Here is a 24,194-nt window from a genome sequence, read left to right as displayed (position 1 = left end):
TTGAAAGACATGGAGACAGAACAACAAAGACTGACAGTTGTTTGGATATGGAGGATAAAGGAGAGGGAAGACTTGAGGATGCAAGGTTAGCAAAAGTTGCAAACCTAGCTGATCCGAAGAATGTTACCTTTAATAAAAAGAAGGAAGTTAGGAAAAAGGGAAAGCTTTTTTTGGGTACATGAATTTTGATTTGGATATTACAGGGAAAGGAGAAGTTCAGAGGAGACAGAATGGCAAGGGACTAAATCAACTCAAATCAATTTAGATATGAAGACAATTAGGGTCAGAGAAGTTAGGTGACTTGGCCACTTGGGTAACACAGCTACTAAAGAACTGAGCCAGGACTTGAAACCAGGTACCCTGACTCCAAATTCAGTGCTCTATTACTCCACACTGCCCTTTGTAGAATTGCGGATGATCTAAAAATGAATTGTGGGTCTGCAAGGAAGAGAAACTTTGGTAAGATTTTTTTTTCCCTTCTAAGTTTATTTCAGCAAAAGAATCCACTTTAGAACAACATTATGTCAATCCTAAATGTTTGTGCCTTAGACATTTGTTACATATTATCAACTCATCTATTAAAAGCTAGTTTAAGAGACAAGGAGTCTCATCTATAGGTTACATAAGGAAATCCTTAAGAATCTAATATATATATTTGGAGATGAAGGTTTGAAAAGAACACGAGAGTTGAATGTGTCCCAACTCAAAACAGGTTTGGACCCAATGCTTTAGAGAGTTAAAAACACATGAGATAGAAATTATAAATGGTTTTCTAAGATCGGTTAGTGAAATAAGTGAAATCAGTGAAATAAGGTAGATTCCTTGATCAAATGACATGGATGCTCATAGAGCAGTGCAGAGCGCTATGAGGCTGCCCCCCTTCTGGACACATGGAGACAATTATACAACAATTATACAACTAAAAATCGCTCAAAGTCATAATAATGTCAGAAATTTTTAGGCACATGTAAGAGACTTACAAGCTCAATTTAAATAAGCAATTACAGGGGGATTTGTAAAACCAATGAAAAAATTAAACTCCTTAACTTGATTTTTTTTAGACAAACCACTCAATAATAGAAACATTTTCATAACAGAATTAGGCAAATGAAGAAACACAGATATGAAAACACTCAAATATCTTATCTTCCACTTATGATACAGTACTTAAGTTTTTTTTACAAAGGCAGCATGGTGTAATGCATAGAGGGCCAGCCTTGGAGCCAGGAAGCCTTTGGTTCATATCTTGCCTCTGAAACATACTAGCTGTGTGACTCTAGGCAAATCACATAACCTCCCAGTGCCCCTTGCAAAACTCTCTAAGACTAAAAGTTACAGGAAGCTGCAGTTTTACATCTGTGGAGGGAGCTTCCACACACAATAGGAGTTCCCTACACTGATGAAATAATTCTGGACACACATAAAATTTTTTGGAGGTAGGTTTTTCCCTGGCGATAATTTTTCATTTTGAAAGACCAAATCTTAGATATATTCTATAGCTAGTTATTACTTATAGAAATGCACTAAAATTATTTAATTAAACTTTTAGAAACATAATCAGGGATTCACAAACTATGGCATTTTATTTCAGAGCCTTTGCTTACATTTGTACAATATATTACATAATTCTCCATTGTCTGCATAACCTAATATATGCTCTATAGCTTTTTTCTATAAGCTTTTCCTTCAATGTTCGTCAACAAATTTTTACAGTCCTGTACAAATCTGAATATTTTGAAACCATTTTCAACAAAATTGGTTACTGTGAGCACACACTACAAAGACCGAAAATGCTTTTCTTAGAAAAGTTGAGTGTAAAGGATTCTGACACGTTAGCATCTACAAACAAAACATTTCAAAATTCCCACATGTTGTATTGCCAGAAAAAAAAACATGCCAGCCCCCATCCAAAAGAAGTACACAGAACTACAATTAAAACAGTAAAACAGTCTGTACAATAAAGTACTGTGTATTAACAGTGCTAGGTATTAAATAGCTTGAATGAACACTTCCGCAATATACAAATGTCTTACAAAGGTGTATAATTAAATATACAAGTGCCAAACAGAACAGATCTTGGGATCATACAACATAAAAGTCAATACAAGTGAAAACAGCTTGCGTTCATTTTTGATTTTGCACAAGGCATTTTTTATCTTAGCAGACCTACCACTCAGATAAGCTGTATTTAAAACTATCATTTTGTGGTAGTGTTTATATCATCAACTGTGAATTACACATGAACACAGCTTACTTGTTCCTGAAATCCTGTTGTAGCTCATAATAAAATAAGCATTACAAATGAAATATCTGTTTTAAAGGGAAAAGAAACATTTACAATAAAACACAAAAATATAACTGTTATAATCCATTATGAATAAATATACACTTTAAACTGGCTAAGTACAATTTTATACATTGTTTAAGATTTAATATAGTTTGTTAGCCATTTTCTTCCTTTTTCACACAATGTATTATATCAAAATTAAAAAAAAATACTGATTCATAGAAAAATGGCAAAGTACAGTAGTTCCATTCCAATTAATGGGCCATGAAAACCCATTGCAAAACCATTTAACCTAATTCAAACCTGTAAACATTGTCAGTCTTTTAAAAAGAGAATCTTATTTGGTTACCAGGACTGATGTCTAATATCCTGTTACCTGCAGGTTTTGAATTTATTACATGTGCTTGACTTATACAATTTAAAGCCACTTTAAGGTGACTTGCATTTAAAAAACAATTAGCTTGTACAAATGAAAATAGGTTCATATTTTTCATAAATAAATGGAAAAATATCAAATGTTCCAGCTTTAACAAAATACCAGGGAACACATGTACAGTAAGTTTTTTAGACACGTTCTGGCCCACCCAACAACTATGCTTTCTGTATTGTCTCAGCAGGCAGTGAAAAGCCTCCATTTGCCACAGTGGAAGGCCTTCAAGTTACCAGACATACAATTCCCAGACAAGTTGGAAACAATTATTGCTTGAGGAAAAGCAGTTCATTGTACTTTTTCTTCATAAAAAGTGCACTTAAGTGCCAAGTCAGCTTGTCAAGAAACAATTTTTAAATATAAAATAGTGCTTGTCTGATTTTGTGTGCCACTGTGCAGTATATATAAAAAAGGGGCCCTCAACAGCCATTAAGTGCAAAGTGCTTTGGGAAGTCCTGCTGTCACCTGCACTCCACTGACATTCCGGGCTGTGATGCACTGGACATGGAGGGTTCTGCTAAAGTTAACATGACAGCAGCTGTGATAGAACTGGATGAAGGGGAGGAAGAAGAAGATGAGGATGTAGCAGCACCTAAGGAGAGTAGAAAAAAAATAAAAAGTAGGTTAATAAAAACAGGACCCAAAGAATGCTAATGGCTGACATTTATACAGCACTTTAGGGTTTGCATCATGGTAGCTTTGTAGGCACTACAGCTCTTAGCACCATTTTACATAACTTTTTAAAGTAACTTTAATAACAACATTTTAAATAACTTGCTTATAGTGACAAAGCTAGTAAGTGTCAGCGATGAGAGCTACCCTAGGTCTTCTTATCCCAAGTCCTGTGCTTTATTTACTGTACACCTTTGCTGTTTGTCCTGAAGAGAAAGGGAGGCATAAAACATTCCAGTGCTCTGAACTATGACTGTAACACTGGATATAAGCATAAGTATTCAGTTTGCAAAAGAGAAGTTAGGTCCCATGACAGCATGATATAAAGAAAGGAAAGCATATATTTATCAACTCAAATACAAAAATTAAATAATCCTAGCTCTCAAAGAGTTTATATCCTATTGGGAAGATTCTATATTTCTATAAATGAAGAAATACAAAGTAATTTCAGTGAAGAGAGAGTACTAATAAAGGTTCTATCCTGGCTCTTCTTCTTTTTTCTATAAACAGCTAGTTGGCACACTGGACTTGGACTCAGAAAGACCAGAGTTTGAATCCTGCCTTCAGCTAGCTGTGTGACCCTGGGTAAGTCATCTAACCTCTCTGAGCCTCGGTATCCTCATCTGTAAAATGGAAATGCTAATAGGATTTATCTCCCATGACAGCTGTTAAGAATCAAATGAGATAATGTATGTAAAATGCTTGTTAAACTTAAAGGATTATAAAATACTAGCTATGATGCTGCTGCTGCAAATGATTATCTCTCTCTTGATGAGCTTAGCAGTTCCCCTGGGTTCAATCAGCATCGATATGCAGATGATTCTCAGAACGACACACCCAACTCTAGTGTCTCTCCTGAGTTCCAGTCTTTTCCAACCAATGAGACATTTCCAACTGGGTATCTTCCAGGCATCTCAAACTCCAGAGGTCCAAAATAGAACTTTCCTCCCAATTCTACTCCTGTTCACAACTACTGAAAGCACCACACCCTTCCCGTTACTGAGACTTGCATCCTTGCACAATTTCATTTAGCCCTCACATATCCAATCAGTTGCTTTCTTCACAACATCTCTCATATACAGCTCCTATCCTCTCTACCTTCATAGTCATCACCCAAGTTCAAAAGCCTTCATCACTACTCTAGAGTGAAATAACCTCCTAATTAGTTTTCCTACCACAAGTCTCTTCTCACTACATCCATCTTCTAGACAGCTGTCAAAGTACTTTTTATAAAGCACAGGTGTGATCATGTCACCCTATCTGATATACTTTAGGTACCTCCAGGGTCAATTATAAACTCTCCTGTCTGGTATTTAGAGTTCTGCACAACCTGGCCCTTTACTGTCTTTTAATTTTCTTCATGTTACTCTCTTCCACAAATTATACAGTCTGACTTGCTTTTCCCTGCATAAAACACTTCATCTTGGGTTTTACAGTGGCTGTCCCCCCCATGCCTGGAATGCCTTCCCTCCTGTCTCCACCGCTGTCCCTGTGGTCCCTTCCCTCTAACTGAAGGAGAAGGAATGCTCCTCTTGGAATTTCCATTGAAGAACAGTCATGGACTTTTCCATCATGCCCTTGGGCCGGCACCTTGCTATGTACTTCATCCCCCCAAAAAAGGTGGGGGGAAGGGAGGCCACTTCCCCAAGGAGTCCTTGTTGTTGTTACCTCCTTATCTCAAATCATCATCACCACCACCACCACCACCAGGACAACTAATAATAGCAAGCATTAATAACACACTTTAAGGTTTACAAAGTGCTTTACATAAGTCATCTCATTTGATCTTCACAACAATGCTGTGAAATAGCTTCTCTTTTTTTATCTCTATTTTACAGATGAGGAAAATGAGCCTCAGAGAGGTAAACTGACTTGCTAAGGATCATAGAGCTAATACAAGTCTGAGATAGAATCTGAACTCATGTCTTCCCAACTCCAGGTCTAGTGCTCTATCTACCATACCACCTCACTTCCTCAGACACTGCTCAGACATCTTTCCCACCTATTTTTTCTTTCAGTGTTGCCTTACATGAAGAAGCAGCCCTTTTCCTTGCCAAAACAGTTCTTTCTACATGGATGCTTGATGTCCTCTCCTGTCTTCTCCAACAGATTTTCATCCCCACTCTCTCTTGAGTCTCCTTCCCTGATGCTTATAAACACATCCTTGTGATTCTCCATCTATAAAAAACCCTCATGTGAGCAGAAATTCCTGTCTCTCCTTCCCTGCTGGCCTAACCTCCTTGAGTTTATATATACACCAGGTTCCTATACTTCCTGCCCCTCCCACTCTCTTTTAAAACTCTTTTTTAAAAATACAACTTCATCATCAAACTTGAAAATGCTCTCAAGTGACCAACTGTCCCTTTATTGTTAAACCTAATGGTTTCTTTTCAAATCTTTTCGACCTCTCTGGAGTCTCTGACAATATAGATCACTATCTTTTGAATACTCTCTTCAAAATTTCACTTTTCTTTATTTTTTTATTTTACACTTAAATACAAAATGAGAAAAGGAAATAAAAAACATTGGCATGTACACAGTAGACCATAAGAAAGGATTCAATATAAAACAACAAATTTCCATTTCAAGAAAACCCATACAATAAATAGTACACATTGTTTTCAAAGATGCCCAACTTTTTTTTGCTCCCTTGGTTTTCTTTTGTTCTTGGCTGTGCACTTTTTATTTTTTTCCCCTTTCTCCCCCCCCCCCGGCCCCACCGAAGGTTATAATTACGTGTGGATATATATGTATACATAGATATCTATAAACATACACATATACACTCATACACAGATATGTAAGACCATTCTGTGCTTATTTCCTCCTGTCATCTGTTTCTCTGAGGGTGGAAGCATCTTCGTTCCTATGTCTAAGTCTTTCCATGTTTTTCTAAATCAACCAGCTCATCATTTCCTGCACCACAACAATACTCCTTTCTGGATTCAAACAGCATCTTCCTTCATAGGATCTTTGAGGTTAATTTGGGCATTTATAATAATTTGATTGCTCCAAGTTGTTCTTAAAACAATACGCTGTTACTGTCTGTACACAATGATCTCTTGATTCTGCTTATTGTGCTCTTCATTATTTCATGTAGGTCTCCCCATGCTTTTCTAAAATCATTGAGCTCACTGTTTCTTATAGCAGAGTAATATTTCACCCTGAACATATACCATGATTTGTTTAGTGATTTCTCCAATTGATGGGCATCCTCACAATTTCCAGTTCTTTGTCGCCAAAAAGAGAGCTGCTATAAATATTTCAGAACATGTAGGTTCTGATTTGGAATCATGTCTCTCCAAAACGGGTGGATCATATCACAGATCCACCAATAATAAATTAAGGTCCCAATTTTTCCACATCCCCTCCAACATTTGTCACTTTCTCCTTCTATCATTTTAGCCAATCTGATAGGTGTAAAATGGTATCTCCAGGTTGTTTTAATTTGCATTTCTCTAATCAATAATGACTTAAAGAATTTTTTAATATGACTATAAACTGTTTTGATTTCTTTATCGAGAAACTGCCTGTTCATATCTTTTGACCTTTTATCAATTGTGGAATGACTCACATTCTTATAGATTTGACAAAGTTTTTATGTATTTGAGATATGAGATCTTTATCTAAGGAACTGTCCATAAAATTTTTTCCCCCAGTTTTCTGCTTTCCTTCTGATCTTGGCTACATTGGTTTTATTTGTACAAAACCTATTTAATTTAATGTAATCAAAATTATCCACTTTACATCTCACAACACTATCTCTTGTTTGTTCATAAACTGTTCACCTATCCATAAGTCTGATACATAATATGTTCCATGTTCTTCAAATTTTCTTGTAAAAGCTCCCTTTATATCTAGGTCATGTATCCATTTTGACCTTATCTTGGTGTAAGATACAGTTTATGCCCAATTTCTGCCAGACTGCTTTCCAGCTTTCCCAACCATTTTTACCAAATAATGAATTTTTATCCCAAAACTTAAGTCTTTACAATTGTCAAACACATTGGCTATATTCATTTGCTGCTTCAAATTTTATGTCTATTCTGTTCCACTGATCTACCTTTCTATTTCTTAGCCAGTACCAAATAGTTGGTAATTACTGCCTTATTATATAGTTTAAGTCTGAGATCTAGTACTGCTAAACCTCCTTCCTTTACTTTTTTTCCGCCATTAGTTCCTTTGATATTCTTGATCTTTTCTTCTTCCAAATAACTTTTATTAATTTTTTCTACCTCCATAAAATAATTTTTTGGTAATTTAATTGGGATGGCATTGAATATATAGATTAGTTTTGGCAAAAATTGTCATTTTTATTATATTGGCCCTGTCTACCCATGAACAATTAATATTCTGCCATTTATTTAAATCTGATTTCTTTTTGTGTACAAAGTTTTTTATGGTTTTGTTCATATGGATCCTGGGTTTGTTTCGGTAAGTGTATTCCCAGATATTTTATACTTTTTTTTTAATGGGGGTATCTCTAGCTATCTCTTCCTGCAGGATCCTGTCGGTAATATATAGTAATGCTAAAGACTGACGTGGGGTTGCTTCATATTCGGCCACTCTGCCAAAATTATTAATTATTTCAATTAACTTTTTAGTTGGGTCTTTAGGGTTTTCCACCTGCAAAATATCACCTGCAAAAAAAGATGTTACCTCATTCCCTGTTTTCTTTTTCGTCTCTTATTGCTATTGCTAGGATTTCCAATATAATACTGAATAATACTGACGAACAGTATTGTTTTACGCCCGATATTACTAGGAAGGCTTTTACTTTATCCCCATTACAAATAATGATTGCTAATGGCTTGAAGTAAATGTTTCCTACCAATTTAAGAAAAAGTCCACTTATGCCTACACTTTCGAGTGTTTTAATAGAAATGAATGTTATACTTTATCATATGATTTTTGTGCATCTATTGATATTATCATATGATTGTTACTTTTATTATTGATATAATCAATTATGTCAATAATTCTCCTTATCAACACGTTGTTTCATTATTGTCATTTTCTTTAATGAAATTACTGGTTGTTTCTATTGTTTGTTCTTTAACTCATACATTCTTTAAGATTAGGTTGTTTAGTCTCCAATTAGTTTTTTCTTTGTTTTCATGGTCCCTTGTTAAATATAATTTTTATTGCATTGTGGTCTATAAAGGAAGCATTTGATATTTCTGCTTTTCTGCTATTAGGTGTAAAATGTTTGTGCCCTAATATATGGTCAATTTTTGTAAAGGTACCATGTACTGCCAGGAAAACGGTGTATTCCTTTCTATTTTTATTCAATTCTCTCCAGCTATCCATCATATCTAGCTTACCTAAAATTCTATTCACTTCCTTAGCTTCTTTCTTATTTATTTTCTGGTTAGATTTGTCTAGTTCCAAGAGGGAAAGATTAAAGTCCCCCACTATTATGCTACTACTATCTATTTCTACCTGTAATTCATTTAACATTAAAAAAATTTAGATGCTATGGTATTTGGTGCATAAAGTTTACTATCAATATTGTTTCATTATTTATGGTACCTTTTATCATAATGTAGTTTATTTCTTTTAATTAAATCTATTTTAGCTTTGAATTTATCTAATATCAAGATTGCTACCCCTGCATTTTTTGCATTGGCTGAGGCATAATACATTCTACTTCAGCTATTATTTTAACCCTGTGTTTCTGTCTCATTTTTAAATATGTTTCTTGTAAGCAGCATATTGTTGGATTCTGATTTTTACTCCATTCTGCTATCCATTTCCATTTTATGGGTGAATCCATCCCATTTACATTCAAAGTTATAATTACTATTTATGTATCTCCCTCCATCCTATTTTTTCCTCACTATTGTCCTTTTCAGTCTCTCTTTTTACCCTATCCCTCCTTCTAGTTTGCTTCTAACCACTACCTCCCTATCTCTCCCCTATCCTCTCCACTTATCCTTCTTTTCCTTGTTCTACCCACTCCTCTGAGTATCCCTCCCTTTTCTTCTTCCCTTCTAAATCTTAATCTATGTAGCCTTTTATATAAACCCGCTCTTATTCCCTCACTCTCTTATTTCCTTATAAATTTAGAAAACTTTTATTCCCTTCTAGACGTAAATGTAATTCCCTTTTTCACCTAAACCTGATGAGAGTAGGGTTCCAGCACTACTCCACCCCACCTAACTCTTCTGTATCAGTTCTTCCTCTCCTGCCTCATTTATATGAGATAATTGCGCTTTTTATAGTTTCCTACACAATTTTGCTTTTTAGAATCACCTCATCATTCTCAGCTCTTCCCAATCTTTCTTTCAAACTACCCAATTACTAATGACAATCTTAAGCATGTGGTTTACATTTCCACGTATAAAAAGTAATAGTTTGCCTTTATTGAATCCCTTGTAATTGGTTTTTGATGTTTTTATTTCCCCTGGAACTTATATGCCAAATTTTCTATTATGTTCTAGTCTTTTTGCAACAAAAACCTGAAAGTCTGTCAATTCATTCAATGTCTTTTTTTTGGTTATTGCTGTTGTTCAGGATTATACTTAACTTTGATGTTATTTTTTGTCTGTAACCCCAGTTCTTTTGTTCTCCTGCTGTATTTTAGTGTAGCAGCTGCTAGGTCTTGTGTAATTCTAATTGTAGCTCTGTAGTATTTTTTTTTTTAGTTTTTTTTTTTCTTGTTGCCTATAATATTTGCTCCTTAACCTGGGAGTTTTGGAATTTGGCTATGATATTCCTATAGGTTTTCATCCTGGCATCTTTTTCAGGTGGTGATCAACAAATTTTTTTCTACTTCTACTTTCCCCTATTGTTCTAAAACTTCAGGGCAATTTTCTTTAATTATTTTTTTGTATTACTGAATCAAGATTATGTTTCTGATCCTAGCTTTCAGGTAGTACAATTAGTCTTATGTTTTCTCTTCCTGATCTGTTCTCCAGATCAATTGTTTTTCTTATGAGATGTTTCACATTCTTTTTGTTTTGTTATGTCTTGATCTAACATCATTCACTAGCCCTTGCCCAATTCTAGTTTTCAAGGAGTTGTTTTCTTCCTTAAGATTCTGGATCTCTTTTCCCAGTTGGCTGACTTTCTTTTCATAATTTTCTTGGTTTTCTTGGATTGTCATTTTTTTTTTCTATTTTTTTCCCTCAATCTCTCTTGATTTTTAAAGTCCTTTTCAAGTTCTTCCAAGAACTCTTTTTGGGCAGGTGGGTTACTCTTTGGGGTAGGAGAGGGTTTTTTTTTCCTTCAGTATCCTCTGAAAATGAACCCTGGTCTTCTCTATTCCCATAGTATCTCTCTATGGTTGGGTTCTTTCTGCTTTGCTTGCTCATTTTTACTTACTTTTTACTATTTTTATTTTTTTTAGCAGCTTGTTATTATAATTACCTCTAGTCCTGGGGTATAGGGGATGGTGCCTCTGGCCTCAGGTCCTTCTTGCTGTTATTTTTTGAGCTTTGTCCAGGGCCCAACCTCAGCACTGCTTTCCCAGCCACAGCTGGGGCTCCCAGGCACACTATGTTGGAAATAAATGCTCTTGTTCCTCTAGCGGCTGTAACCTTCAGCTCTCCCCTCTGGCCTGAAACCAAAACTAAGAACTCAGCTCTTCTCTAAGAAGTGAAGCCAGAAGTGAACCCACCCCACTGCTTCTGCACTCACCCAGCATATGCTGATTCCTTCTCACCTTCAGTCACAGCCCAGGACTGCACCTCAGCAGCACAGCAGGGTCTGGAATCCCTTGGCAGCAGGGGTCCTTCAATCTACCCCTGTTCAGATATCTGGACCCCCAACCCCCACTGTCTGTGAAGTGAGAATTCCCATGGCTGAGACAGAGGCTACCTCCTAACCCAGTTGCCCCCGGGGCTTGTTGTTTGTTGTTTTAGTAGAGATAGCCTGGAGGTGTCTGCACTTCACTCAGGCAGAACTGGGGTCTTTCCTCAGATCTTCTCCAGTTGTCCCAGGAGGACCACTGCTGTGCTCCAACTCTTGTTTATTTTTACCACTCCATGTTCACCTTTAGGTGCTATTTTGTCTTATTTGTGGAGGAAATCTGGAGAGCCTGGAATTTTCTGACCTACTCTGCCATCGTCCTTATTTTTCTTTAGGATTTTTGTAACATTATTTTCTCTTGGTTCTCCTGTCTGATCACTCCTTGGATGTCCTGTAGGCATCACAAACTCAGTATGTCCAAAGCAGAATTATCTTTCTACCCAAAACCCTCTCCTCATTACAATTTTACTATCACTATCAAGGGCATCACCACCCTGTCACTTACGCTGACAACCTAAATGTCAACCTCAACTCTTCACACTTGGCACTCACACCCCAACACTTCCCATTTATTGTCAGATCTTGTCATTTGTATCTTGACCACATCTCTAACATATATTCCCCCTTTTCTCCCCTCACATAGCCACTACCTAGTACAAAGTCCTCAACACTTCTAAAGTGGACTATTGCAATAGCCTTCTGCTAAATAGCCTCCATCCTTTACTCAGCTGCTGAAGTGATTTTCTTAAAATGCAGGTGTGACATAGCACCACCATCCCAATCATTCAATAAACTCCAGTGGCTCCTTTGAAGCCCTCAGTTTTGCAATTAAAGTCTTTCACAGATTGGCACTGTCCTCCCTGTATAGTCTTCTTACACTTTACTTCCTCTGCTTGTTCTCTATGCTTGAGTAACAGTGGCCTACTTGTTTTTCATCTGATATTCCACCTCCCAATGCTGTGACTTTTCACTGACTCCCATGTGTGGAAAGTTCCTCCTCCTCACCACCCCCTCCCGACTTCCTTCAAGATTCACCTTAAATCCTACCTTCCTCAAGAGTTCCTTAACACTGTTAATGCCTTCTCTTTGAGACTGTCTTCCATTTACACTGTATTATATCATGAATGCACAATTTTTTGAATGTTGCCTCCTCCATTAGACTGCGAGTTCCTTGAAGGGAGCTCCTTTTGTCTACTGAACACACGCCACGTAGCACAAAGTAAGCACTATTACTCTACACATACATATACATAAAATATACTGCATTGGTCTGAATATTACCAATACCACTAAAATGAGATCTTTATGAAAGGGTAAAGAATTAAGGTAAACACTAAAAAGTAACACCAATTACAGGAGAAATATCTACCAGTGATGTCATGTAGACTGAGCGATTTCTTTTCTTTAAAAGGTATTCAAATTGTTCTTAAGATTTGATTGGTTCAGGGGACTAAGGATTGGGCTTTGATGAAGCTTCCTGGTTGCACAAGTACAAAAAACAAGAAGGAGCTCCTGTGTGGAGCCCTCAAATTTTACATCAGAAGTATGATCAACAAATGTTTATCAACATTAATTCAGCTCAACTGTATACTTTAGTAATATATTCTGCAGACTCTGAACATCCTAATATGGCTAAGTAAACCTATTTTTGCTAACTGTTAGACTACTAAGTGTCATTTCATTATACTCTTAAAGCTGAACTACCAAACTGACCTGCTCAACTCTGACCTATTGTAAAGCACATGAAATACTTTATACAAGCCACACCAAGCAAAAGGATGAGGTATTTTACTTTTTATATTTTTCCAAAGATCCATTCACACAGCAGGTACCTAATAAATCTTTGTGGATAAAAATTTTAACTTTTTAAAAAAGTATAAATATTATCTGAACATAAATGTGGAGAGTAGTGAATAAAACAAGGAGGTAAAACAAGGAAATGCCAAAAAGAAACAATGCTCTTTAACCACCTTGGATGGCTTTGTGTATAATTCTTCTTTTTTGTTGAAATTGGGTCTCCTTATCTCACCTGGGCTTGAAGGGGGATGGCGACTCACAGCCCAACCCCCAATGCTGATCATCATGAAAGTTTTGATCTGCTCCATTTTCTATCTAGGCTGATCTATCCTCCTTAGATGGCTTGATGGCTCACCATTTGGTGCCAAATTTAGTGAGGTTAACAAATTGGCTCAGAATCTCAGAACTCTCAAGCTCAAGCAATTCATCAACCTCAGCCTCCCTAGTCAAAGGGGCTACAGAGAATGGTACCCACGCCTAGCTAGCAGATTTTTAAAAACATCTTTCAAATCTATAAAAGGTGTGCTTCCTGGTTCTCACTCTACTAACTAAACAACAAGCTAGATCTTAGTAATGGGAAGAAGATGAGAAAAACAAGCTGCTAGGGGTTAGAAGTATGGGAAGATTTCTAAAGAAGAGTGGCAAGAATACACAAGGTATGGAAGCCACTGAGATAACTGGATTTCTGTTTAAAAGTTGGCTTCTCTTTCCTTCTATTTGCCTTTGGGGTGGCAGGAGTTTTCTAACTGCAAATTAAAAGCAGCTAAGTAGAGATTGCATTGTCCTAACAAATGAAAAGGTAGGAAAAGCTTCTGCCTCGACTTTGCCCAACAAATTGTTGTTCATCCTTCATTCTTGAAGAGGACCAATGAGGTAAACTGTGCCTCTAGAGCTTAGAGGACTCCAGCAGTGAACAGGCTTAGAAATCAGAAGTTTTCAGCAAGGGTTAGTTAAGAGAACTACAGCAAAGGATGGAGGATCTGGATTCAAGTAAATATGAAATAAAAGGAGAATTTTTCATTTACTTGGAGAGTGAGTCTGATGGTATTAAAGTAATTCTTATGTATGCACAAAGTGACAACTGACCACTGTCCTGGAAGGAAAGATAAGAGGGCCAGAAGACTATACATATACTCTTCAGGTAATCAAGGTTCTCTCTGAAGTGTTTCTTGAAATAATAGAAGAAGAGCTTCAAGAAGGAAAAAAAGAAGGGGAATCCTAACTTGTATCAAGAGATTGGGATAATGTAACAGAAAGAAGGAAGGGAAGAAGGACCAATAAGCAGTCATCTAGTGATGGCCAGAGAAAGAAAAGACAGGTACAGCCAGCTAATGACTCCTGACTGAAGGATACAAAAATAGCTCTTTAACAGCAGCTTCTACTTGTATATTCCTTTTCTGGCCCATTGTTAGGTGACCTCTCATCTACTGACACCGCAGACCCTCTTCGTTACAATACAAAAGCTTCCTCTGGAGACAGTCTTATTCTTCCTTTCCATGAAGAACCTCAAATCTATTACTTAGCTGCAAATGTTCACTTGGCTAAAAGAGGGAGGATGATTTGGGAAGTAAATAGTTGGCTAAGAAGGTGGTACCAGAAAATGAGATTTGGATTTTTTAAGTCACAGTGTGGCACAGAAGAGTTACGGGCTTTTGACAAGGAATAGAGTATACCTTAATACTGGCCTTTAAAAACATACTTGCCTATAGTTTTAGTACTCTAACTGAGGGGAAAAATAAAGGAGAGAGAGAAAACTGCCCACATAAACAAGCTCATTACAGAGAAACAGCTGATACAGTACTAGAAGAGGGATAGAAGAGAGAGCTGGTAATTCATGGCAGACAACATCCAAGAAGAAAGCCAGAGACAAAACCCAAGGCCTCAGATGTCAACAACACATAAAAATGCACAAAGCACAAGTGAAGTGTCATCTGGAAATCCTAATATAAAATGGCAAATTTGACACAATAACTACCACTGAGACTTGATGCCTTGGGATTCATTGCTGGAATATAGCTCTGGATGGCGATACCTTACAAAAAAGGAATAGAAAGAGGTGCATTATATAGTTAAAGATCACTCATGTAACAAACTCAGGAACCATAAAAAGGAAACCTAGAGAGTAGCCAAGTCAAGTTCAAGAAACAGAAGTGATAGTGTCGTCACAGGATGCTACAGACCAACTATACAAAAAGAAGAATGAGACAAAGAGTTAAATAAATGAATCACAAATCTGGGTTGGGGGCATAATACTGTAATGATGATGAGAGAAGAACCCACCTTCTATTATTGCATTCTCTGCACAAAATTTGTAACATAACTTAATTTTATCCTCCAAAAGGTGAAGGAAACAATAAGGCAAACTGTAAAAACCTGATCGAGATCAGTAAGAAGGAACTAGCTGCTGGAACAGAAATGATGGAAACATTAGAGAGAAGTCCATCATGTCATTCATGAGGAAGCACAAGAAAGCTGGTCATAATTTAAAAGGAATATTAGATTTTGGGGAGGGAAGATTTCAAAGGGTTCAGAGAGAAGAACAGTAAGATTCAATGGCCTAATATTTTACTGTAGAAGTATCACTAAGAGAAACTGAAAACTTCTGAGGAAATTTTGAAGACACAAGCAGAAGTGACTTTAATTAAGAGGAAAAAGGGGAGAAGCTTAACGAAATCAAAGTGACTACACAGGGAATGCAAGGAACAATTTAAGGTTTTAATATAGCGAACATTTATAGAATGCCTACTATATGCCAGCACTATGCACAATAAGCGCTTTACAAATATTATCTCATATAAGATTGTTTGTCTTTTCAAGGAAGGGATAGGGGCAGGAAGAAGAGAGAGAATTTGGAACTCAAAATTTTAAAAATCGATGGTTAAAATTTTTTACTTGTAACTGGAAAATACTGAATGAAATAAAAATAAATATTTAAATTTGAAAAAATATATTATCTCATTTGATCTTCATAACAACCCGGAGAGGCAGGTGCTACTATTATCCCCATTTTACAGATGAGGAACCTGAGGCAAATAGGGGCTAAGTGACTTGGTCACACAGTTAAGTGACTATGGCTGGATTTGAATGCAGGTATTCCTGACTCCAGGATCAGTGGTCTATCCACTGGGCGACCTAGCTGCACCATAAAAAAAAAGATATGAATGGAAGCAAGAACCAGAAAAATTTCAAAAGAGATGTCCTCTTAAGAATGTCAGAATCACTAAAGCCCCAAATGAGATAAGACTGAAATGAATATTAATGACAATTTTAAAAAAAGAAGCTTTTCAACTCTAGTGAGCACCAAATGAGGACCCAATGATGGGAATGAGGTTTAGTTGAGGTGAAAGTATTGATGATCACGGACAATGGTGAAAAAGCCGAACTCATCCCTAACTTTGCTTCTGTTTTCTCTGATGAGGACAATTAACTTTGGACTGGGGGAAGGACAGAACACAATTGGTTATAAGGATGTGATGAAACCTAATGTAGCTAAGGAAATGGTAACAGAAGCCCCTATATGCTCTCAATGAGTTCAACCCACCATACCCACATCAATCATCAATGTACTATACTTCTAAGGCTTAAATAAGACAGGCACATGTGATTACTGTTACTGGGCAACTTTGAAAGATCCTTGGAAATAATGAGAAGTGCCATTTAAAGAAAGACAAATATTGTCCCTATTTTCAAAAGAAGATTCTTTGAATATCCTAATAAGATAAATGGGAATCCTGCAAGATGAGTGGATAGCTACTCAGCTCATTACTTGAACTGCATGACGTGATAATATACAATTTTGACAGATATCTTAAAAGACCTCACAAAATACAGTAAGCACATACATAGTTTCAAAAGATTAGTAGCTCTCATTTTTTAGAAATTCAGGAAACTCAAATTATTCTATAATTTGATACATGTTATCAAAAACAATAAAAATCCTCAAGTTTGCACATTAAAAAAAGAGCAGTGTCATGTTGTAGAAAGCACTCCATTATTGGTTCTGCCTTTATTTAGTTGTATGAGCTTATGGAGGTTTATTTCACTTTCCTATACCTGATTTCTTTCATCTGCAAAATGGGCATGGGGTATTGGGAGCTGGGTTGGATTAAATGTCCTGTGAAGTAATAAAATTCTATAATTCAATGATTCTAACAGGTAGATCTCATTTCCAAAGACAATAATATTAGAATAAATTAAATATAAGTTACAGCAGAGTGGTATGGTGAATATGGAACTGCCCTCCCAATAAGGAAGACCTAGGTTAAAATTCTCCCTCTGACATGTACTGGCTATAGGGCCCTGAGTAAAATTATTTAATCTCTCAGTACTTCAGGCTACTCTTTAAGGCTATAAAATGCAGAGTAGGAGCCAGTGTATATCACTACAAGGAAAGCATTGGCATGGATTTTAAAAAATAATTAAAGCAGAAAATATTATTATTATTTTATGGAATAACAAGAATAAATTTTAGAAAACTGATAGATTCCTTTTGTTTTTACACTACCTACATTTTCAAGAATCATTCTCTCTGGTAGTTTTCCCATTGCTTATAATAAAAAAGAAAGGGGGAAAATTGGCCATTCAGCAAAATTAACCAACACATTAACAAAGTCTAACAATACAGGAAATGTTCCCTACTGATGGTTTCCCACTTCAGTAAAGAGCAAAGGACAGTTTTCACTTCTTCAGGATCAAGCTTGGTTCATTATAATTATACAACATAATAAGACTACATTTTACTGAATAGGTAAAAATACTCACTTTCTCTTTCCTTCTTCTTTAAACGTTTTCTTCTTCGATCAATGGAAGCCACTTCAGATTTCAATGACAGATAATGTTTCCTGATTTCCTGTAGTTTTTCTTGAAGGATTGAAATGCGTTCTGCACTTGTCATATTTTCCAGGTCAGCTATCGGTTTAAAAAACTTCAATGAATATGTGCTTTTGAAAAAAATAATCCTATATATGAAGGATCTAAAATTGAAAACTATGTCATCTGCCCTCTAACAGTTGTTTTATAATTTTGGTTAGAGAAAAATGCAATTAGAAAATAAACAGGATTATAATGTGGAAAAAAATGAAATTTTCAAGCAACTATTCCTATTTTTTTTCTGCCTAGTAAATAATTAGTTCACTATTTTAAGAGTCTGAGACTCCAGATATTTCAATTACATGATTCTTTCTCTAGAGCTTTGGACAACCAACCTTTGGGTTTTAGGACTCCATCCATGAGTACAGCCTCAGACACAAGGCCCGATTCTGGTCTCAGTGTGCCCAGAATCTTCTGACTGTACCTCATTCCCTATGATTTTTGTATGATTTAGAGGAACTGGTACTGCATGTGACACCATTGATCCAGAATATTGGAATTCTTCTCTTGACTACATCTTTACATCACTCTCCTACTACTTCACTACATCACTCTTCCACTGCCTAACTACTCCTAAATCTATTTTGTGTCTTCATTGAAAGGTCTAGCCACTCCTCCCCCTCTGCTTTCCTAATTCATTACCCTGGTTCTGGCCTCCCTTCATAACCTGAATCCTATAGGTAGCAAGTCCAATTATATACTACCCTCTACCCTCGAATCCCTTGCCCTATGGTCATATCACCACTCAATCCCAAACCTGGGACCACCAGCTGCCCTTTCTATATCTACTCTTGGAGTGTTGATGGAATCAACCAATAAACAAATGATCAAGTATTTATTAAGTGTCTGCTATGTTCCAGGCCCTGTGCTAAGCAATGGGGAAAAAAAGGACAAAGCACAAAGCATAAAACAGTACCTACTTGTGTGAGAAGCCTGCATTCTAATGAGGGAAGACAAGTATATATATATGTCATTACATAAAGGAAAATTATATAATAATAACATAACAACGATAGATAGCTTTTATCAATGCTATCTTACTTGATATTATGTGATACCTCCCAATCAACCCTGGGAGGTAGATATTATCCCCATTTCTACAGATGAGGAAACTGAGGCAAGCAGAGGTTAAGGGATTTATTTGCCCAGAGTCACACAGCCAGTAAATGTCTGAGGTGGCATTGAACTAAAGTTTTCCTGACTCTGGGTCTAGGACTCTATCCACTATGCCCCTTATCTGACTCAAAATATATAAATGAAAATATATACAAAGTAGTTAAATACAAAGTAGTTTTGGAGGAAGAGCACTCGTAGTTTAGAAGGATATAGAAAGGCTTCTTGCAGAAGACAGCGTTTAAACTGGCCTTAAATGAAGAGAAGGACTCAGAAGTGGGGGTAAGGAGGGAATTGAGATGTTAGGGCAAAGATACGGAGTTGAAAGATGGATTGTCATGTGTGAGGAACTGAGAAAATGCCATTTTGGTTGCACCACAGAGCAAAAGAGGAGTTAGGTCCAATGAGTCTACACAGAGAGAGAGGACTGATTGTGTACGGCTTAAAAAACAAAAACAAAAACAAAACAGTATATTTTATCTAGAGGCAATACAAAGTCACTGGAGCTGATGGAGTAGAGGATTCACATGGTCATTTGGATCTACACTTAAAGAAGGGTACTTTGCCAGGAACCTGGAGGAAGGACTTCAGGAAGGAGACCAATTAGGAGGCTATTGCAATAATCTAGATAGGAGGTGATAAAGATCTGAAGCAGACTTAGCAGCTCTGTGTGAGTAGAGATTACTGGAGGTGAGAGATGTTTTGAAGGTAGAAATGGCAAGATATGACAGTTGAATGGAAGCACTAGTTAGAGGAGAGTAAGGAGTTACAGATAGTACAAGGTTTACAAATGTGGAAGACTGGAAGGATGATAGTGCCTTCAACAGAAATAGGGAACGTGTTGAATTTGAGCTGTCTCCAGGCCATATAAAATATACAATTGGTGATGCAGGATTAAAATTTGGGGGAAGAAGGCTACATATATGAGCATATCTGTTAGTCAGCTGCACAGCGGATGATAATTAAACCCATGGGAGCTGATGAGGTTATCAACAGAAAGTACAGAATGAGAACAAAAGAGACTCTATGATTGGAACCACTGGAGGATACCTTGTTAAGAGGGTAAGATATAGATGATGAACCAGCAAAGAAAAGTGAATAGTCAAGACAGGCAGGAAGAAAATCAAAAGAGAGTAGTTTCATGAAAATCTAGGAAAGATAAAAAATCCAGGAGGAAGGTGTTGTCTATAGCATCAAATGAAGTGGAGAAGTTGAGAAGGATTAAGACTGAGAAAAGACCGTTAGATGTGGCAATTAAAATATCACTGATAACTTTCAAGAGAGAATTTTAAGTGAAATGATGAGGTTCGAAGCCAGACTGAAAATGGGTGAAGAATGAGTGAAAGGAAATTGGGGTAGTGAATGAAGGAGGGGGCAGGGGGAGGGAGAAGGAGAAAGAGTAGAAGAAGGAGAGAGGGGGAGAGGAAGAGAGAGAGAGAGATTGACTTGGTATGCAATCATTTGGAGATGGCTGGAGGGGATGGGATCAAGGATCAAGAGGATATGAAAAGAGGCTGGCCTTGGTGAGAAGGGTCAGTTCTTTGTCAGAATTTTCAAGAAAGGAGAAGAAAGTGGGAGGTGATAATAACAGAATTTTGAGATGATGAGAAAGGGAGAAGAGGAAGCTCATATCTAAAAGGCAAGATTTTCTTTCTTTAAGATAGAGGAGTGATGAAGGTGTGGGAGGATTGAAGAGAGAACAGAAGATCTGGAATTGCTTGAGATGCGAGATAGGGAATCAATTAAGGATTTCAGCAGTGAGACTGGATGCTATGAATTTGTAATGTACCCAGTTAGCAAGGTTGTGAGACTTCCTCCAGATGAAGTCAGTAGCTTGTGAGTGGGAGTAACCCAGGGCTGAGGTGTGGCAAGTGATGAGTGCCAACAGGACAAAGTAGGGCAAGAGACTTGAGAGTAGAAGACAGTGTTAAGTTAAAATAGCTAATTACTGGGTTGAGATTAGAGGGGGAATAAAGTGAAGTCAGAGAAGGGATAAGAAAGTAAAAAGGAGGAGAGGGACTAGAGGTCTCAATGATATTGAAGAATAGTTTTAGGAGGGGTACAGCACAGGGAAAAGTGTAATGAGAAAGAAGTCATACAGTTACTATAAATTTACTAATCTAATCTAGGTCCTCATTGCTACACAGCAAACCTCTCTGTTCTTCCTTGACTGACTCTCTCTTACTCTCCCCACAGGAGGCAAAGGGACTCACTTCCTACTCTGTCAAGAAAAGAGGCCATTTATCATGAATTTCTTCTTCTCTATTCTACACCTCAAAATACGCTATATATACATCGTCCTATTCTTTGCTCTGTTCTCTCATGATGAGATGGCCCTTCACTATCTTCTCATGACCTTGAAGCTATCCATTTCATGTTCCTCCGGGAGCTTGCCCCTTCAATTATCCATTCCTCCAACTCTGTCTCCTACAAAAGTTCTCTTCATCTATAGACTCCTTTCCTGCCACTTACAAATACATCTAGGCTTTCTATAGTCTTAAAAATATTTCGCTTAACTCACTCCCTTCAAGTTATTGCCCTCTATCCCCTTCCTTTGTTTCACAAACTCACAGAAAAAGCTTCCTATGTATTCAGAACTTCTACTTCATCTCCGACTTACTTTTTAACTCCTTGTAATTTGGCCCCCCAGCACCACTCAAAAGAAATTACTTTCTCCAAGGTTACCAATGATCTTCTTAAGCATGAAAGCTCATGGCTTTTTCTTAGTCCTCAGACTTCTTGACCTCTCTGTAGGTTTTTCATCTGCTGACCCTCCTCCCGATCTTATCTCTGACCTTGGATTTCATTACATTATTCTTTACAGGTTTTCCTCCTACCTATAGGACCTCTCCTTCTCAAGCCTTTTTGTTGGGTTATTATCCATGTCCCACCCCCTAACTGAAGGTATGTCTTCCAAGGCTCTGTTCAGGGCCTCTTCTTTCCTTTCTCTATACACTCTTCTTCTTTGGAATCTCATCAGCCTTTGTGGATTCAGTTAACATCTTTATGAAGAAGACTACTAAATCTATAATACAATTCTCATCTATGTCCTGAGGTCCAGCTCTCTATCACTAAGGGCCTGCTGGATATCTCTACATGAATGCCCTATAGTCAACTCAAACTCAAATATGTCCAAATGGAACTCATTATCTTCTCTCCTACACCTGCCTCTCCTCTAAACTTCCTCACTGCTGTTGAAGGAAACATTATCCTTCCAGTTATCCAGGTTCACAACCTGAGAATCATCCTTAATCTTTCTCTTTCCTTCATCCCTCATATCCAATTATTTACCAAGTCTTGTTAGTTCTTCCTCCAAAACATCTCTTGTATCTGTCTCTTCCTTTGAACTATTCCATTAACCTATCAATTGGTCTACTGATTTATTGCTTTACCACCCATTTGCCGCACAGCTGCCAAAATAATTTTCCTAAAGGACAGGTCCGAAAGCTCCTCAGCTTGGCATTTAAAACCCTTCATAGTCTGACTCCAGTCTACCTTTTTTCAACTAATTTCATATTACTTCCCTTTATCTACTCCATGTTCAAGCCAAACTGGCTCACAAAGCATTCCATATCCTGATCACTTCTGCGTAAGATGTCTCCCAATACCTAGAATGTATTTCTCTCCTTAAGTCTCTTCTTGGCCTTGTTGAGGCCCCCAATATGTGGACAAGCTGAATCTTTCATATAATTTATGTTCCTTGATGGCAGGGACTGTTTTGTTTTTGTCTCTGTATCCCTGGCACATGGTATGTAACTAATAAATGCTTGTTAAATGAAGCCTCAGATCATGTGTTCCTCCCCATGGGAAGCACTTTTGATCTCCCCTAGTAGTTGTTAGTGCCCTCTCCCTCCTCAAACTGTATTTATTTCTCTTTGCAAATGTTATATCCTACCCCCAGCAGCATTCATGCTTCTTAAAGGTAGGAACTATTATTATATATATTAATATACTACATACGTATGTTCTATACTGGCATCCTCAGTGATTTACACAGCACGTTGCACATAGTAGATGCTTAATAAATGGTTGTTGAACTGAAATTAGTGATTTTTTTCCAGTGTATTTCTTCCACTGGCTGAGTGTATATCAATCAACAAGGTTTTATTATGCACCTACTATGTAATAGACACTGTGCCAGGCACTGGGGATACAGATACAAAAATGAAAGTCACTTCTATCAAGGAATTTACATTCTACTGAGAAAAGGCCATTTACACATATGTAGGGATACACACACATATACATAGATGTATGTTTGTATACACACTACCTATGTATGTGTGTATACATAAGCCTTTCCAATTAGTCAAAACGTACCAATGTTCATCCTTTGAGAACCTCTTGTCAACCCATTCCATAGGGATACGTCAGAACAGAATTTTGGTGGAAGTTATTCAGAAATAAAAACCCTAAAATTTGTAAGGATACCTAGTACACAATTTTGGTTAGAGCTAAGGAGTAATTGCTCAAATACAGTTGAAAATGCATTACTACTTACACATTTGAAAACTCCATTTGTAAACCTTGGGTAATCGATTACTATGTTCCTTGAGCTCAGAATCCTTATCTCCATTCTTTCCACTACACTTTCCTGGAGACTGTGTCCTTGCTGGAGATTTGGTATTATGAGACTTCATTCCAGTGGAAACAGATTTAGCTGGCTGACTTTTAGTCACACTTTCGCCAGCAGAAAGTTCTTCACTATCACTACTGTTTGCTGATGTACAAAAAAAAGGACAGAAAAGTATTAAAGATAGAAAACTAACAATTTCTCCCAGTGATTTTAGTAGATGACTAAAAAACAGCCATTTTAATTTATAACTGCTAGTTATAAAGTGATTTACTGATGTATACACTAGTGATCTCGTGACTAAAAACAGCACATGCATATTCAAGTCATCGTAGTCAAATAGTTCATCCAAACCCATCACCTTGAAGAAAACTGTTCTTACCTGAAATGCTCAATAGTCAAGAAAAAAAATTTAAACATTCTTTTGCCATGCCTTCCATACTCAAAATCGCAGTTATTTTAAAAGATACTTTAAATTAGAATCATATTACAGGAAAGATCACATGAGCTTTTCAAATTGTCTACTCATTCTAGAATTGTTCCTCTCACCCCAATTTCCCTCCTCCTATACATAGTATAGACAGAGATCAGCTCACAAACTAAAGAACGGTAATGCACGCTCAACCAGGGATCACAGAACTTGAGCTGAAACAGACTGTAGAGGCCATCTAATCCATTCATATTTACAGATGAGCAAACTG

General features: G+C 37.0%; 1 protein-coding gene across 4 annotated transcripts in view; it reads right to left on the bottom strand.

The window, feature by feature from the left end:
• Nucleotides 1–1,557: 1,557 nt before the first annotated feature.
• ARID4B (AT-rich interaction domain 4B) overlaps nt 1,558–24,194 on the bottom strand; it is a 207,869-nt gene continuing 185,232 nt past the window's right edge. For 3 of the 4 annotated variants that reach the window (XM_036757705.1, XM_036757707.1, XM_036757706.1), the window contains 3 exons: nt 23,422–23,640; nt 17,700–17,846; nt 1,558–3,309 (listed from right to left, as the gene is read on the bottom strand). In XM_036757705.1, coding sequence (XP_036613600.1) covers nt 3,179–3,309; nt 17,700–17,846; nt 23,422–23,640 — 497 coding nt within the window. In that variant the 3' untranslated portion in view covers nt 1,558–3,178. Of the gene's footprint in view, nt 3,310–17,699; nt 17,847–23,421; nt 23,641–24,194 lie in introns of those variants that run through there. The other variant, XR_005010261.1, reaches the window with a different exon arrangement.

The sequence above is a fragment of the Trichosurus vulpecula genome, chromosome 4 (assembly GCF_011100635.1).
Source record: "Trichosurus vulpecula isolate mTriVul1 chromosome 4, mTriVul1.pri, whole genome shotgun sequence".
Taxonomy (NCBI): Eukaryota; Metazoa; Chordata; class Mammalia; order Diprotodontia; family Phalangeridae; genus Trichosurus; species Trichosurus vulpecula.
The sequence above is the reverse complement of the archived record's forward strand: the minus strand, read 5'-3'. Positions and strand labels throughout refer to the sequence as shown.